Source organism: Chrysochloris asiatica, unplaced genomic scaffold (genome assembly GCF_000296735.1).
Source record: "Chrysochloris asiatica unplaced genomic scaffold, ChrAsi1.0 scaffold00140, whole genome shotgun sequence".
NCBI lineage: Eukaryota > Metazoa > Chordata > Mammalia > Afrosoricida > Chrysochloridae > Chrysochloris > Chrysochloris asiatica.
Window position 1 is genome coordinate 2,159,902 of NW_006408658.1, and position 15,226 is coordinate 2,175,127.

The following is a 15,226-nucleotide window of genomic DNA, read 5'->3' on the forward strand; positions in this document are numbered from 1 at the left end:
GGTACGTTTGGCTTCTTGAATGTTTATCTTCTCATCTTTCAAGATGTTAGGGAAATTTTCTTCCAGAAGCTCTTCAACTATCTCCTCTGTGGACTTCTCTGATTCTTCCTGTTCCGGAATGCCAATAATTCTTAAATTGTTCCTCTTCATGTTATCCAGCATGAATCGTAGACTCTTCAGATTTTTTAAATCATTTTTCTGCTTGCTCTTTTATCTTAGCAGTATTGAGAGATTTGTCTTCCAGCTTGCTAGTTCTGGCTTCCATCTCTTCTATTCTTCTATGACCCAGAAATCCCCCTACTTGGTATTTATCTCCAAGAAACAAGACCCATGACATGAGTAAACATATGCATACCTGTGTTCATCACAGCACTAGTCGTAATAGCAAAGAGATAGAAATAGCCTAAGTGCACATCAATGGAAAAATGGATAAACAAACTTTGATACATATGCATAGTGGAGTAGTATGCAATGTTGAAGGATAATGATGAATCTGCAAAAGACCTCATAACATGGATGAACTTGGAGGACATTATTCTGAGTTAAATTAGTCTAGTACAAAAGGACAAATATTGTATGATGCCACTATTTTTAAAACTAAAAAAAAAAAAAAATGGTATTTGTTCCAAAAGAAACTTTCTTTGATAGTTACCAGTAGGGGGGAGGAAAAGGAGAGTAATTCACTGGTTACAGGGTTGTTGTTGTTGTTAGGTGCCGTTGAGTCAATTCTGACCCATAGCAACCCTATATAGGGTTTCCAAGAAGCATCTGGTGAGTTTGAACCACCGACCTTACAGTTCCAATGACTTTGCAGTCTGATGCATTAGCCCACAGCACTACACCAATTTAGAGGGTAGACACAAGTTAACTCAGGTAACTGGTAAGACAATGTACAGGAGGGACATTGGCAGAAGAATGACAAATACAGATGTGGACACAGACAAGATGCAAAGTTTATAGGGGATAGAAATAAATATTATTATATATATATAGCCCTAAACAACAGTGTTCTGTGGGTAGATATAAAGACAGATACTCAGTCTGAACAGGCATGGGAGGTAGAATAGAAGAATAGCCATACATAGATAAGGGTTTGATAGAGAATATGGATACATGGACATTTATCCCTGTTGCAAACACACCGATGAATATGGTGGCGCATACAGTGAACAAAACTTCTTAGACATCACTAAACACCTTGAGGCAATGAGTTGTTGGGCCAGGGAGCTCAAGACCACAGTCTCAGGGAACACAATAGTTAATTGGCATAACACAATTTACAAAAACATTTTTCTGCATCATACCTTGGTAAGTAGCAACTGGCATCTTAAAAGCTCATGAGTGGCCATCTAAGGTGCAACTACAGGTCTCTTCAAATGTAGGAGAAAGAAGAGTGATGAAAATTAAAGGTGCTTGGAATCAATTAGTCCAATGGATTAATAGAACATGTGAACATCAGTCTTCAAGACTCTGAAACCAGAAGAATTAGATGGTGCCCAGCTACCATTACCAACTGCTCTGAAACGGATCACATTAGAAGGTCCCAGAAAGAGTAGGAGAAAATGTGGAACAAAACTCAAAACTCCAAAAAATGACTGGCATTACTGGTCAGAAAGAGCCTTGAGGAACCAAGACTATGGCTCTCAGTCACCCTTCAGGTCTGGAACGGAACTCATATTTATGGCCCAATTTTCAGTCAAATGGTTAATAGGTATGTAGTAGGGGCAGCAACACAAGTAAGATATGTTCACCATGGAATGGCCAAACATTCATAATCAAAAGGGCAACATTTACTTAAGGACAAAATGCAGAAGGATTGAGAAGGAAATGGAATGGAGATATGAATCATAGGGAGTAACTGGGATAACTGTTGTTACATGGAGGGGATTGCAAACATTAAAATGAAACCAAGTGTATGATTTCTTGAATATGAAACTGATAATCTGCTCTGTAAACCATAAAATTCTCAAAATAAATGTCTCAAAAAAGGTTGAGTTTATTTTTTTATTCATTCTGATCATCGTTGGCTTTTCACTGAAGCATTTGTTATTGTTGTTGTTGTTAAGTGTCGTCAAGTTGGGTTCCGACCCATAGCGATCCTGTATAGGGTTTCCAAGAAGCAGTTGGTGACTTGAACCGCTGACCTTGCAGTTCAAACAGTTTTGCAGTCTGGCACGTTAACCCAGAGCGCCACACCAGAACTCCCTAAAGCGTTTTGTTGTTGTTGTTATGTGCCATCGAGTTGGTACCAACTTACAGCAACCTTATGCACAGTAAAATGAAACACTGCCTGATCCTGGGCCAACCTCACTACTGTTGCCACACTTGAGTCCATCAATGCTGCCACTTGGCCAATCCATCTCATTGGGGGTCTTCCTCTTTTTCTCTGACCTTACCAAACATGATATCCTTCTCCAGTAACTGGCTTTTCCTGACAGTATGTCCAAAGTAGAAGAGACAAAGTTTGGCCAAAGCATTTAGTTCACTTAAAATTGATGTTAATGAGCAATACATTTTTGTTGCCAGTATTACCATGTCTTTTCTGTTAGAGCCATTCATTTTGTGTTCCTTTTTTTCTACTTGCCAAATTTATATTAATCAAATATATTATATTATTTAATTTTTCCCACTGTTAATATGACAGTTATACCCTCTTTTCTATTTCATTTAGAGTTTATACTAGAAATTGTAACATGCATCCTTGGATTACTAAAACACTCCAAAGTTAACTGATATTTGACCTTTCTGCCAAATAGTGCAAGCACCTGGATGTTTTAAATTCATTCAGCCACTCTCTCCAACTTGTATGTGATTGTTGTCATGTATTTTAAACTTCACTAATTTATGCATTTATTTAAAATTGTTGTTGTTGTTGTTAAGTGCCGTCAAGTCAGTTCCGACCCATAGCAACCCTGTTTAGGGTTTCCAAGGAGCTTGAACAGCTGATCTTGCAGTTCAAATGACTTTGCAGCCTGGTGCATTAACCCACAGTACCACACCAGAGCCCTCCTGTTTAAAATTATCTATACATTTATCCTTTTTATTACTCATTCATTCTTTCTATATCACTGACCATCTGCTGATATTTCCTTCTCTCTTCCTATATCACTGACCTTCCACTCATATGTCCTTCTCCCAAAGAACACCGTTTAATAATTTCTTTGATGTGCATCTCCTAATGGCAACTTCTCTCAATACAAGAAGGCTAGAAAAAGTTTCTGGAAAAATTGAATTAAAAGATACTGGAAATTTGCCACAGACTTTTTAAACCCCTTCTGATATGTTTCCAAGGTCCCTTTAATCAACATGATTTTAAGAGATATCTCACTATATAGAATTCTATGTTGTCAGTGATTTTTTTTAATGCGTTAAGGATTTCATTCTTCTGTTTTCTGATTTCCATTGGAGCTGTTGAGAAGTCACCCCTTTCTCATTTTAGTTTCTTGAAGGTAAACTGTATTTCTCTAGCTGCTTTGGTCTTTGTCTAATTGACTTGTTTTTCTGAAATCACTATGATATGTTTCAATGTTAATTTCCTGTATTTGTCTGCCCAATGGTTTTCCAAGGTATTAAACCTTGTCTTTAATTTTTTTACTTAATCTTCTCTTTAATTGGTAATTTTAAGTCAGTCTTCCTGCAAATATTTCTTCTGCCCCATGACTTCTCTTCTCTCTAGAACTCACATTATATATTAAATATTTTCACTGTATCCTATATGTTATACACATATGAATATAAGAATGTTTGTATTCTACCACTATCTCTTTCTGAAGTGCAACTTCCCTAATTACATGTCTATCTAATTTAGTTTAAAACTCATACACTTAGTACATACTCTTGATTATTTTATTCATTAGTTTCCATATTTCTAGGGTTTTCACTCAAATCTGCAATGTCACTTTTTATTATTTCCTTATCTACTTTTAGGATTTAATTTATTCTTGTTTTGACTCATGTTATCATGTCCTCAAGAGCCCTGGTTATGCAATGGCTCAGTGGTTGACTGTAAACCAAAAGTTCAGCAGTTTGAACCCACCAGCTGCTCTGTGGAAGAAAGATGTGGCTGTCTGTCTTCCTTGCAGATTTAAGTTTTGGAAACTCGATGAGGCAGTTCTACTCTGACCCACATGGGAAACTACAGTGTGAGTCAGATTGACTCAGTGGCAGTGGGGCTTTGAGGATCATGTCATCTCATTTACATGGCCATTTTATACTTTGAATATTTAAAATGGGATTTTAGAATTATTTATAAAATAACTTGAGGACTTGTTGCTGTTGTTAAGTGCCACTACATTGGGTCCAACTCATAGCAACCTTGCATAGGGTTTCCAGAGAGTGGCTGGTGAAATTTAACCTTTGACACTGTGGTTCAAGCTGACTTTACAGTGCAGAGCATTAACCCACAGCACCACACCAGGACTCCTAAGTGAAGACTAGATCATTTTTATTTTCCACAGGAAGAATGCTCACTTGCTACTAGTGGGTACCTGTGGGAACCCAGAATCTGAGATTATTTTAATGAAATTTTAGGACTTGATATACTCTGGGCCCAGTTAAAGCTTTAAAGCTTAGTTCAAATTCTGAGCCTTAATTGTGGATGGTCTTCTATGGGAAGGTTCTGGATTCCAGTTTTTGTTCATTAGTTTCCCATGACTTCTCAGCCTTTCATCTCTTCTGAATTAGTATATGGCCCTTAAATGCCAAAAGTCTCTCTTTGATGTACTTTTTCTGTCTGATATTTGCCAGATAATTCCTACTATCAAGTAAACTCCTTGAGACTTTAAAGAATTTATTTAAAAATTTAATCTGCTTTCCGCAATACTAAGAAGGGTCCATACAGCGTTGTTCTGGGTTCCCATTGTAACTTAAAGGGGAAACTTTTACAATGTCAGGAGCCCTTGATGTCCTGCAGATGAAGGAGGATGATGTCCTCAAAGTCCTTGCAGCAGGAACCAATCTTGACTTCCAAAAGGAACAGTACATCTACAAAAGGATAAGTGATAGTATCTGCATCAGAAACCTGGGAGAAGCTTCTCTTGACAGCTCGGGCCATCGTTGGCGTTGAAAACCCAACAGATGTCAGTGTCATATACTGCAGGAATACTGGCCAGCCAGAGGTGCTGAAGTTTGCTGCTGCCACTAGAGCCACTCCTATGGCTGGACGCTTCACTTCAGAAACCTTCACGAATCAGATCCAGGCAGCCTTCCGGGAGCCACAGCTTCTGGTGGTTACTGATCCCAGGACTGACCACCAACCTCTCACAGAAGTGTCTAATGTTAACTTGCCCACCATTGCTCTGTGCAACACAGATTCTCCTCTGTACTACGTGGCCATTGTCATCCTATGTAAGAACAAGGAAACTCATTCAGTGGGTCTGATATGGTGGATGCTGGCTCAGGAAGTTCTGCGCGTGCGTAGCACATATCCTGGGAGCACCCGTGGGAAGTCATGCCTGACCTCACTTTCTACAGAGATCCAGAAGAGATAGAAAAGGAAGAGCAGGCTGCTGCTGAAAAGACTGTGAGAAAGGAAGAATTTCAGAGCAAATGGGCTGTACCTGCTCCTAAATTCACTGCTGCTCAGCCCAAGGCTGCAGAATGGTCTGAAGGCATGCAGGTGCCCTCTGGGCCCACTCAGCAGTTCCCTACTGACTGGAGTGCTCAGCTTTCAACTGAAGAGTGGTCCGCTGTCCCACTGCTCATGCCACTGAGGGGGTAGGAACAACCACTTAAACTTAAACTGTTTTTTCAGTCTTTTAGAAAATGAAAAAATAAGGTCGATGGAAAATAAACATCAATTTATAAAGAAAAAATTTTTTCGATCTACCTATTTTAGATATCTTCAGTTGGGAAAGTTAGTGTGAATAGCTTAAACTAAGACTAAAGTCTAGATTCGAATTTTAGTGACACTGAGGAAGATGGAAAGCACAATATTAGAATAACTATATGAAAGAATGGCTTACAGTGAGGTGAATATTATAACAATCCAATAAAAATATAATGAGGGTAACATATGAAAGAATGAAGGGGGAGTGAAAATAAATAGGTGAGATTCAGGAGATGTTTGAGAAAATAAAATGAAGACACAGAGATATCAATTCAGAGTAATTGATACGATAGTATCATTCAATGTGAAGGAATCCCACAAAGAAGGGAGACATGAATCATTTGTGAAGTCAAGACATAAACTCTCATTTCATCTGATCTCTAAATATATGATCTTAAGGAATTGGAGGGTGGGAAAAAACACTGAATACAGGGATGGATTTGAATATACACATGCAGATTGGGGAGAGTAACTTGTTCATATGCTAAAAAGATACTAACTAGGGGTACATGAAAAGCAAAGAGAGAGTAACAGATATAAGGCAGATTAGAAGTACATTTCCAAGGCTCAAGAGCAACAGGAGAGGAACAGGTCAAAAGTAAATAAAGATAATGAAAGGTCCCAAGAATAAGTGACGGTGGCACTGTAGGTTAATGCACCAGATTGCAAAGCCGTTTGACTGCAAGGTTGGCAGTTCAAGCTCACCAGCTGCTCCTTGGAAACCCTATATAGGGTTGCTATGGGTCAGAATCGACTCGACAGCACTTAACAACAACAAGAATAAGTGAGAGATAGGAGCAAAACTAGTCAACACAGATCTAATTTAAAAAGGCAATCAACTGATGACCCTATTCTTATTTTAAAAATAAACATCAAGCTATCAGATATATACATATTTTCAAACCCAAATCCTCAATTTAATGCTTTCCATGTAACTTATTCTTGGACATGAGGTGCCAAAAGCCAAACTGTTAACTTGCAACTTACCTTGGCCATGAAGATGGCAATAGATGTTCAGAACAGCCAGATGATATCTTGCGCATACACAAATAAAAAGTGTAGCCAAAACTTGTTTGTTATAACAATGAAAGGAAGGAAAAAGAAAGCCTTGGAGAGTGGTACACTAATTATAATGCTCATTTTGACCATATGGCTTATTAGAGCACAGTCAGACTAACTGAGTGTCTGTTTTCTTCATAGCCATGGACACAGCAGCATCCATCCCTGAAGAGGACCGGCTCAAACAGGAAAGAAGACAAAATCTCCAAGAAATGCTGAGGGAATTGGGACTGTCTACTGAGTACTGGTTGCCCAAGCTGAAGGAACAACTGGGTGTGACATGTGCCCAAGCCTTACAAAATCTAGGAAAAGAAGATCTTCTAAAGCTGAAATCCCAAGCACAACATTCTTGGGAAAAACGGGCCCTGGAGAAGCTACTTAATCTGTCACACTCATGTCGTCTTTCAAAGGTCCAGGAGTATCAGAAGCATAACCAACAGCAGGCACAGCAAGCACTACGGGAGCTGGAAGATTTGATGTCACAAGGGAAGAAGCGACAGGAAGAAGCAGTGAGGGAAAAAGAAGCAGAGCTGAGGCAAGCTATGGGGATCCCAAGAGAGTACTGGCCACCCCCTGAGACGTCTCTAAGGGAAATCATAGAGAACATGCAGAAACAATTCAACCACATAGAAGGGACATTGTATGACAGGCAAAACCTCCCAGAAGAAGATCTGGTGAGAAAGGCATCTGGAGGACTGGCCCTTCAGGGAATCTACAAAACCAGCCAACATAGAGATCTGATAGAGAAAAGAGAGGAGCTGCTCAGTCTCCCTGAGGATTTCTCTCTGTTTGGTCCTGAGAAGGGCAGCTGGATGGAAACAAAGGAATTTTCATCTTCTCACGCAGAATCTGTATTCATCCAGACAATACAGAAGCTAGGATTCAGTGCCACCACCTCAGCCAAAGGTGAAGGCTGGGGATTCAGCGTGGAGGCAGGTAGAGACCACAGTCAACATTCAGAATCCCAGGGGAGTCAACAGTCACATTCTGAGCACTCTTATTTCTGCACAACCAAGTTCAGCTACATCCCACTGGCCTCCTGCCACTTTCCCATCAACCAGCTCCAGTTCTCCAAGGCTGCTCTACAGGAACTAAAATGTATTGAAAAACTTTTGGGAAAAGCTAAAGGCCCAGACAAACTCCTCTTGCTGAGGCAAAGAACTGAGGACATCTTCCACAGGTTTGGCTCTCATGCTAATAAGGGTCCTGTGCAGCTGGGAGGAATCTACTGGTGGAAAGCTGTTGCAGAGGATTTCCGAAGTGGACAATTGGCAGAAGTGAAACAACAGTCAGCAAAGGCCCTGGATATTTACATGCGGGGCAGCTACAGTAGCTTTGGAAGGAAAATTGCTGCAGGTATGAACATTTCAAATTCTCATTTAAAAATGACCTCTCAGAGCACTAAATTCAAAAACCTCCAAACCAAAGTCCAGTTATTGGTGGGCCACACAGGTGGTCCACCAGAACAAGATAACCTACCCGAGTGGAAAGCTGGCCTCATTGCCAGCAATCAAACCTGGTGTGTCATTGACAGGGGGCTACAGCTGATACCCATCTGGGACATCATCCTCTCCAACCACAGAAGTGATTTTGAGGATCCATATCAAGTGGCTAAGTGCCTGAGAGACAACTATACTGCACTGACTGGCCTCGATGCCCACATCCAAGATGGAAAAGAAATCCTCAGTGCTAACAAGGACGCTCAAGTTTTCCTAGAAGATGTGAAATATTGGGAGGTATCAGATCCTGAGAAGCAGCTGAAAAAACTGATAGATTTTATGCAAGTGTTGAGTCAGAAAGTTAGAAGTTATGACATCTGGATTAACATATGTCTCACAGAAGGGAACTTGCAGAATTTTCTGGTAAACACGGTCAACTTTTGCAAAGAGTCTTCCATTCATTGCATTGAATTCATTAAGTGTCAGTTGCGTATGCTTCTGTACCCTCACATCTACAAAGTAGAACACTTTCCTCAGGTTCACACTATCATGCAGTGGATCTTCCAAACAGAGTCACACCAAGAGCAAGTCAACATCTCTCAATTATCTGAATTCATCAAAATCTTAAAGGACACCCAGAATGTTCTCATGGAAAAGAAGGCAAAATCTGAGTCTCAGGAAGCACTGGAAGATGCTCAAAGAAAAGCCACTTATGAGATCAGCTTGTCTCTCCACTCCTTCTTAGAGAACCTCCAAAAAACAGAGCAGCCTGACACACAGCTCTTGCTACTTCTCATCGCAACTGGGGCAGGGTATGACATGGTTCACAATACTTTTCAGTATCTCCTGGGTTATGATGAGTTAGAGTACTTGCATCATGAAATGCAAAAGGCCCATGATAAATACCATGAACTGAAAGATACTTGCAACTACAGGGCTCAGGCTTTCCTGGTGCTCACTGGTCTAACAGTCACAGTGGGAATTACAGCTGTTCCTCCAGAGATGAAAACACAACGTTTAGAATTAATGACACATCACATGGGACAATTCCTGTCTGAAGAAATTGTGAAACTCATCACCAAATTTGGAGCAGGCCATGATTGGAAAAACATAGAGAATGATCTAAGATTGCTCATTGATGGCAATTATGAAGCCTTTGTGTCTTCTTTCCAAACGGAAGAGGTGAGAAAGCAATTGGAAAGTCTTTTTTTGTGTCATGAAAAGAAACAGCCCCAGAAGACAGACGATAATGAAGATAACAACACAAAAGTGATAGAACATGGAGCATTCCTAGAGCTACTTCAGCGTCTAGGCCTAGAACATTACTACCCAAAGAGGATGAGCAGAGCTAACTTCCATCTGATCCACAAGGCCTCTGTGTATAACACCCAGCCCAATTCTGAACAAGACCTTCCCTTCTACTTCCTGCAGAAGTTGCTGGTGCTTGATTATAAGCTGAGATTCTTGGTCTTCAAAGGTGATGAGAACCCAGAAATTCCACTCTCTTCAAGTACCTCCAACAAGGAAAGTGAGTTTTTTGACCCATATGGAGACATTTTTGAACACAGTGACAGTTCCAGTAATACTTCAGTCATAAATCCCAGACGCAACATTCACCCAATGGATATTCAGATGGCAATTCATCACTGTGCAGATGACTTTGCCAGGCAATATATTTATGCTAAACTCTCCATTTGTCAGTTTGCCCTTCCTCTTGTGGTACCACATCCCTGCACTTCTGAAATTGAATTCTCTCTCTGGGCTCTCAGCCAAATTAGAAGAAGCTGGCAGCAATCAAGTACATCATCAAAGGTGAAGAACAATTACAAAAATCAGCAGATGACTAGTGTACCTACTTCCATAGTCTCCTTCATTAGAGTAGGAAATGGCTTCTCTACTTCAAAATCTCAGATCATGAACTCGCTTGTCAGTGAACATAAACATGATGTCTTTTTTCACCGACACTGCCCAGGAAGCAGCACAGACTGTCTCTTGATGAAGGGTGTGGTGGAAATCTGCTGGTTCTGTCCAGGAGGGGAAGAGAAGGACAGATTTGACAACTGTCTGACCTTCACCAATCTCCACGGAGATGCAAAGGAACATGGACGACAGCTCACTTTCTTGCAGAAAATCTCTTCACTCATTGTGGTCCTCATGTCTGCTTCAGATAACAACGAAGAAAACCGAAAAGTTGTTCGTGACTTATGCCAGTCATCAAAACCTTTGATCTGTCTGCTTGATGATAAAGAAAAAACCATGGTCAATAATTCCAGCCAGAAAGTGGTAATAGGGATCAAAAACAGAAATGAGGCAGAATTAACAGAGGAGCTCACAAATACAATCAGACGTTTGTCAGACCTATCAGACACAGCTCTCAATTTAGAGGACTGTGCTCACATTGCCCAAAAACAAGGATTCCAAATAGATGAAGATCTGAGAGATTGCAAGGAAGCCAAAGAAAAGGCACAGACACTAATTGCTCTCTTGGAAGAAATGAAGTTATCTAAGATAAAGGAAAATTTACTACCCCTTCAGGGACAACTATGGCACCTCTGGTGTAAGAAGGACAAAGAATTCTATCATCTGAGAGAAAAGGGGAATCGTAGCATTGAGCAACACAAGAGTGACATTGAGACAGAAAAACAAAGAATACGGCGTCAGCAATTGGACAAAGCGTTTCCTCTGAATGATTTAATGCGATCTTTCCTTGAAATTCTCCAAGAACGTTCTGAACCCCTCACCAAACTTTACTTCCTGCAGTGGTTAAGTGTGCTTTTGACCAACAGAAGCATAAAACCTTTGGAAAACCTGCATGAGCAGCAAAGGACTTTGTGGTCATCAATACAAACAGAAAAGCAAACGGTACTGAAGAGCAACTCCCTCGGAGACAAGCAGAATAAGATAGAAGCCATATCCAAAGAGATCAGTGATTGTTCCTTAGGAGTTGAGCATCTTCTCAGAGAAATTGGACAGATCTATGAAGCACTGGAAGAAGTTTCCTCCATTAGAGATCCCCTTTTCCTCTGCCTTCCCCATATTGCTGCTGACCTGATGATAGCTGGGGCTCCCATGGAGCTAATGGATGGGGATGCTTCCTACGTGCCTCTGAAATGGGTGGCTGCTATTTTTGATAAGCTCTCTGAGAAACTTGGAGACAAACGACTGTTTGTTCTTTCCATTCTTGGCCTGCAGAGCTCAGGAAAGTCCACCCTGCTGAATGCCCTTTTTGGGCTGCAGTTCACTGTCAGTGCGGGGAGGTGTACCCGGGGAGCCTACATGCAGCTCCTGAAGGTGGAGGAGACATTCACAGAGGAACTGGGCTTTGACTTTATGCTTGTTGTGGACACAGAAGGACTTCGGGCACCAGAACTCAACAACAAATCTCAGAATTGGGATAATGAGTTAGCAACCTTCATCATTGGACTAGGAAACTTGACTCTGATCAATATTTTTGGAGAAAATCCATCAGAGATGCAGGATATTCTACAAATAGTTGTCCAAGCTTTTCTCAGGATGAAACAAGTAAGACTCTCCCCAAGTTGCCTCTTTGTCCATCAGAATGTGGGGGAAGTTACAGCTAAAGACCAAACTATGGAAGCACGAAGACGACTAGAGCAGAGACTAGATGAAATGGCAGCAATAGCAGCGGAACAAGAACAGTGCCCACATGTAACCCGCTTCAGTGACGTCATTAAGTTTGACGTCAGTAATCACCTCTACTACTTTGCTCACCTCTGGGATGGCAATCCACCAATGGCCCCTCCCAATCCTCGTTACAGTTACAATGTGCAGGAACTGAAAAGCAACATTCTTATGACTGCCAAAGAGGAATCCAGGGGCACCATCATGAGGTTATCAGAAGTAAAACTTCGAGTTCAAGATTTGTGGAAAGCCCTCATTAATGAAAACTTTATTTTCAGTTTCAGGAATACCAAAGAGGTGATGGCCATGAGCAAACTGGAAACAATGTATAACCACTGGAGCTGGGAACTGAGGAGTCATGTGTTAGACTTACAGAACACGCTGACCAACCAGATTCAAAATTTCAAAATGCAAACACTCAAGCCCAACACAGTTGAGGCGTCAGTAAAAGAAAAATATGGAACCATCAAGATAGACCTTGAAAAATATTTTACTGAAGACCCAGATTATGAAATACTGGTTCAGTGGAAAGCAAATTTTGAGAATAAGCTAGAAATACTTAAAGAGGCACTTATTTCAGAAAGCCAAAGAAAAGCTGAAGAGCTCATTTATTTAAAAAAAAGCCAAGAAAAACTGTCTGCAAAGAAGACAAGTTATGAAAAGGAACTGTTGGAAAAAAGCAGAAAGTTGGCTTTAACTGTACAAGACAAAGAATTGAGTGAAGAAGAGCTAAACAAGAAATTCAATTATCTGTGGAAGGAATGGGTCTGTGAGGTAGCCTCAGCTTCCCCTCCCGCTAAAGAGCCTGACATAGATGTGGACTCTGAAAACACACTTTTGAATTACTTCACACAGGAGATACACATGCGGGACAGATTAAAGAGTAACTGCAGAGAACATTTTCAAATTGACTATGATAAACATATCAAAATGGGCAAGACATGTTTAGAATTCAAAAAGTCTTTAGAGGTCCATGATAAAGAGCACATAAATAAGACTACAGACAGCATTATTTCTAATTTTAATGAAATTATTGACAACATTAGGAGACAAAAGTGTGATTACAATCCAAGTTATTTCTACGAAATCTTGAGAATGATAGATAAGGAAATGGCATCTGCATCCACTGACAACAGATACACATTCACAAATAAATATAAAATTGATTTAGCTTTGTGTTTGTTTCAAAGAGCAAAAGAGAATTTTAAGGAGATACACAAGGCATTCAAGAGAGCAAATGATCCTGTAAACTATCTGGAAAGTAAGAAAGATGATTTCTTCATGAGTTTTAAGATTTCCTGCCAAGGAGTAACCTCCATCAAATCATTTGTTGATTTTCTGTGGAACAAGCTTACTTTTGCTATCTCCACTACCATATTGGATAAAATGGTCCTTAAAGTTTCAGGGCACATGCGGGCTACCTGCCCTGCATTCAATGGAAACAGGGCAAACCTAGAGAAACACATTCTTACCTCTCTGGCAGAAGAAGAAATTTTTCACAGTTATTGGCAGTACCTTACTAGCCCAAAGTTGTTTTTTGAGGATTACATTGAGCACCATATTCAAAGATACTATTTAGACAAAACTTGTGAAAAAACAAAGACCTTTTTAAAAATCAGTGTAGACGAAATCAAGACTGTCATCCTCGAAGCTATTCATGAATCCACTGCAGTAGCTAAAGATAAAAGCAGCACTGCATCAGAATGGTTGGATTTGTTTTGCGATCACTTGGGAAGTAACTTGGTGTTCCCAAGAAGCACTTTGGTAAGCATTGAACACCAGGAGATAAAAGATACTGAATTTCTCAAACAAGCCATGAGTGAAGCATTGGATCCTACATTGAAGAGAGTAGAACAGGACTTTCTGAATGTGTCTATAAAAAAATTGGCTCCTGAAACTACAAAATTGCTCTCTGAACACCTCTGTGGCTGCTGGAAACAATGTCCCTGCTGTAAAGCAATTTGTACAAACACAATTCCTACACATGAAGGAGACCACAGAGTTCCCTTCCACCGTCCTCAGGCTGTCAGTGGAATGACATGGGATAAAACGGACCATTTTACAATTGACTGCTGTACCAGTTTGGTCGCAAGTGACTGTTTATTGGTTTTAAGTGATGACAGAAAAATCCCATATAAGAATTACCGACAGGCAGGAGGGGATTATGCCACATGGAGCATCACCCCAGATTCAACCACACAGCCATACTGGAAATGGTTTATCTGTCACTTCAGAACAGAGCTAGAAAAAATGTATGAGAAAAAATTTGAGGGAAAAGGTCAAATTCCTGATGCATGGACCAAAATCACAAAGCAGGAAGTGCTTGATGATTTGAAAAGGCAATGATGTTCAGTGACCACAAATATCTGAACAAGGGCCAAACAGTATCTGAACAATCCTAAAATACTGCCTTCTTAAATGAGCACCTTTTACATTCTATTTACGAAATAAAACATCTAAACATACATCAATAAACACATCAAGTTCAAGATTTCCTATAAAGGGATTTCATTTTTCTCCTAGTTCTTTCTGGTTTATAAAACAAATTAGTAATGCTAAATAAGTGAGGAGGGTTAGACAATCATACAATCACACTGCATATATAGGTATGATTGTGGATATTTATGCATGCATATCTCTAAGTACTGCATACATACTCATAACGTATAAAATATATATATAATACATTGAGCATGTAATGATTTAGAATAACAAAAATATAGCCTCATGTAGAAGTCATGAGTAATATTTCCTCTATGTTCTTCTAAGTCATATTATTTTTTAATGAAGTTTATTTATTTAAATATGCATCATTAATTATGACACACAATTAGGTATTCATCATTCCTAAATCCAAATTTGGCTGCAACAACAAGCTTAAACTTAGCAATGATTGTGAGTATGGTGCAGTACCAGATTGTATTTCCTTCTGTTATACATAGGGTCATTATGAGTAAGAACAAATGTGACAGCACTTGATGACAACTATAGAGCATGTTTTAAAATTCTTGTACATAATTGCATTTTTTTCTTTAGCATAATAAAATCCATTTCATTTAATTCACTTCTCACTGATTAACTCAAGCAAATCAATTGATGTTAGGTCATATTTCTTCTAACTCTAACAATATTTACATAATTAACTCACAAAATATTTTTGATTACCTCTGTTCTTAAGTCACATTTTTTTATTTTCAAGTTGTATAATTTGATACAAAACTCTATGTACGTGGAATGTGTTTTGGTTACATATCATTGC

The 15,226-nt window shown here is 39.7% G+C and overlaps 1 protein-coding gene and 1 pseudogene across 1 annotated transcript; both read left to right on the forward strand.

Annotated features, from left to right (window-relative positions):
- The window catches only part of LOC102827438, a 23,664-nt pseudogene extending 18,175 nt beyond the window's left edge, over positions 1–5,489 (forward strand).
- Positions 5,490–7,029: 1,540 nt separating this feature from the next.
- Positions 7,030–14,313, forward strand: LOC102827809 (interferon-induced very large GTPase 1-like). The gene has a single exon (XM_006870306.1). The coding sequence runs from the start codon at positions 7,030–7,032 to the stop codon at positions 14,311–14,313; it is 7,284 nt and encodes a 2,427-aa protein (XP_006870368.1).
- The last annotated feature ends 913 nt before the right edge of the window (positions 14,314–15,226 follow it).

What these genes read in the sequence shown, in the direction of transcription:
- LOC102827809 (XM_006870306.1), top strand. Translation starts at nt 7,030, where the DNA reads ATGGACACAGCAGCATCCATCCCTGAAGAGGACCGGCTCAAACAGGAA.